Below are 3,124 nucleotides of genomic sequence, written 5' to 3'. Positions count from 1 at the left end.
AGGGAGGGGGGTGTCTGGCTCAATGCCCCAGAGCTGAGCTCACAGCAGGAGATGGCCAGCCCTGGCCCCACCCACCACACCCACTGGACACACCCAGCTCCGCTAAGGTAAGGCCACGCCCGAGCCCTGAAATGGACTCTGGGATTTCAGGAGAACACAGGGTGTAACAAGGCACAACTGGCCCTTTCAAGAGGAGAGGAAAGGAAGGGAGGGGAAGGGAGAGGAGGGGAGGGGAGGGGAGCTGCTGGGCAGTTAGCCAGCAGGCCCCAGGGGAGAGCAGCTCCTGGGGTGCCCTCATCTCTGAGGCACTGACCTGAAGCCTGGAAAACCCACCTTCCATCCACGCCAGGCCATGGCCATACAGGGCCCCCTCCACCCTGCCACACTCAACTGGGCACACTCTTCTGCCCTGCCACACTCGTCCAGGCATGCACACACATACATGCACACACCCTGCCACAGTCCCCCAGGCACACAGGTGCACGCACACACACACACCCTGCCATAGCCCCCAGGCACACGCTCATGCACACACACACACACACACACACCCTACCATAGCCCCCAGCACATGCACTGACCTCCTCGTTCTGATAGGCAGTCACAGCAATGAACTGGGTCTCAGGGAAGGAGCAGTTCACCACCACCCGGGGGGCACCTCCGACACGCACCACGTGGACCTGGGGCTCGTACTTATGCAGAGAGCTCAGCATTATCTGGGGTGGGGGGAGAGAGAAGCAAAGCAGGGCCTGGTCGTTGTGGGCATAGACGAGCCCTAAGCTCGGCGCCCTGGCTGGGGACACATGCCTGGAACCCCAGCCCCCCACGCCTCTGAGGACAAAGGGGGCTCTTCCAGACCTCCAGGGACACCATGTTAAAGCCCTGCGGGGGCAAGAGGTGAGTTGCCAGAGGGGAATTTTCTAGTGTCGGGTTTTCTGCCCAAATCTCTCCTTCCTTTTTCTCTTTGGCACAACCATGTGGATCCCAAGCTGCTAGAAGGCATCCGGGTTGTCACATGAGGAATCCAAATAGCTCAGAACACCTCAGTGGCTGCATGTCACGGGCGAGGGACAGGAGATGCACCCACCACCACAGGTACGTCTCGCCAGCTCTCCGATGCCAGGGAAAGGTTATGGGAAGCCCCATGCCGTGAAGCCTGGCTGGCAACAACAATTTGGTTTTCGATTTCCTGTCTTTACAAAGAACTGGAACCTTCTGGGCATCCCGGAGACTCAGGGCGTTCACTCCATCTTCCAGAACAGGAGCTCCCACATTCCCTGCCAGGGAGGCAGAGGCCAGGGAAGGGCACAAAAGCCAGGGCAGGGGCTGGCCCAGGACGCGTGGTGGGCAGGGGCCCTCCCCAGCCCCATCTCCAGTCCCCAGAAACAGCCCACGTCTTAGAGCGGGACTGACGGCCTTGCACGGCAGGCTAATGGCCACAATCCTACAGGGAACAGGAGAGGAAAAAGCCTCACATTTTTGTTTACTCTAATTGGAAACCTTAAAAAAAAAAAAAAAAAAAAAAAAACTTCCTTCTTTAAGGTTTGTTTGGATTTTTTTTTTCTGGAAAAACCAAAGCTGATTCAAAATTGTATTGATAATTATCATAATGCCCAAGTGGAGGCAGTAATTATTTCATTTGGGAGCAGCGTTTTATTAAGGTATTTGTCTACTGCCAACAGGCCACTTATGCCCAAAATAGGGAGCGGAAATAACAAAACCCGGTGCCCACCAGGCTCGGGGCTGGGTGAAAAGCCGCACAGGAGGAACTCTGAAAAGGGCCTGATGATTAAGTAAACTAGGCACTCTCACTCTCTTAACATCAGGAAGTCCATTAAAAACTGAAAGCACCAATTAAGAGCTGTTTATTCCTGTTTACATTTGGACTCCGGGGAGTAATTGGCTTCTGTGGGAGAAGAGGCTGGTGAGGACCCCTCTAATTGCCTAAATGCACCCTGATATTTCCTAATTGGCATGTGGAGAGCCAGGGTGGCCGGCCGGCTCCTACCTGCCCACCTCCGTTGAGCTTGTTGGTCAGCTTCACCTTGCTGAAGGAGACGGGGGCTTTCATCCAGTGGGCCCCGAAGTTGGGGGAGTCCGGGTGGATATAGACGCAGCTGTGGCTGGAGACCTCAGGCTTGCCCGCCGGCACCCACTCCCCGTTGACGTACTTCCAGCGGTGGCCGTCCGTTGGGACGAAGTCCAGCAGCAGGGAGTACATGGCGTTGGGGTCCAGCCCGGTGACGCTGACCTTCAGCACAGGGAACATCCGTCTAGAAGAAGAGTCAGAGCTTAGCCATCCGGGTGCTGGGGAGCGCCGGAGGGCACCGTCCAGAAGGGGGCCTTCCAGGGGTGTTAGGGACGCCTCCGTCTCAGCCCCCAGCTGCTGGCCAGCCCACAGGTATCTGGACTCCCAGGAGACCTCCCAGGGAACACCCTGGGAGGGCGGCCAAGTAAACAGTGACCACGTCCTCGTCCGATTTCACCAGGGCCTCTTTGCAGAAACAGTGGGCTTCTACTTGAAAACTTATGCTCCGTTTTAGAGCCTGAACACTCCGATCCGGTCACTGACAGAGGAGGCCCTGAAGCCTTCGGTGTAGAAGCCGATGCACCTTCTCTCCAAGAGCTTTCTTCAGCGCTCGCCCCTGGGCAGACTAACACCACCAACCATCCCTTCCAGCCTCGCCCAGAACACCCCGAATAACAGCGGCGGCATTTACGACCACACAGGGCTCTAGGGCGAGACCAGCGAGAGGACACTGGGCTGCGTACCGGCAGACCCGTTCCTTTTCTCCGGGACTCCGGGCGTCCACTGCCGGCCTCTGAGAGGAGGCATGGGGCTGCGGACCCTGAGCTCCACGGGCTGTCCGCTCTGCTCTGGGGATCCGTGTGCAAAAGCACACTTGAAATCACGGGTCTGGGCTCAGCCCTCCTCTCTGCCCTCTCAAACAGTTCCCTCCCTGGGGCCAGCAGTTGGCGTGATGGCTATGTCGCTGGACTCCCGAATGTAGTCAACCGGCGGGTCGAGTCCCGGACCTGATAGCTTAAACTCACACCGGGCGCATGTGTGTGTGTGCCCAAGATCCTGAGAGGAGAATGGAGGAGAAGGGATTGTGGTGTGGCC

General features: G+C 57.6%; 1 protein-coding gene across 1 annotated transcript in view; it reads right to left on the bottom strand.

Annotated features, from left to right (window-relative positions):
• TBX19 (T-box transcription factor 19) overlaps positions 1-2,716 on the bottom strand; it is a 17,036-nt gene extending 14,320 nt beyond the window's left edge. Inside the window, exons 1-3 of the mRNA XM_006147051.1 lie at positions 2,669-2,716; positions 2,009-2,437; positions 582-716 (exon numbers count right to left, since the gene is read on the bottom strand). Of these exons, the coding sequence (XP_006147113.1) occupies positions 582-716; positions 2,009-2,437; positions 2,669-2,716 (612 nt within the window). The remainder of the gene's footprint in view (positions 1-581; positions 717-2,008; positions 2,438-2,668) is intronic.
• Between the last annotated feature and the right edge of the window lie 408 nt (positions 2,717-3,124).

This window comes from Tupaia chinensis, unplaced genomic scaffold (genome assembly GCF_000334495.1).
Source record: "Tupaia chinensis unplaced genomic scaffold, TupChi_1.0 Scaffold000198_1, whole genome shotgun sequence".
Classification (NCBI taxonomy): Eukaryota; Metazoa; Chordata; class Mammalia; order Scandentia; family Tupaiidae; genus Tupaia; species Tupaia belangeri.
The sequence above is the reverse complement of the archived record's forward strand: the minus strand, read 5'-3'. Positions and strand labels throughout refer to the sequence as shown.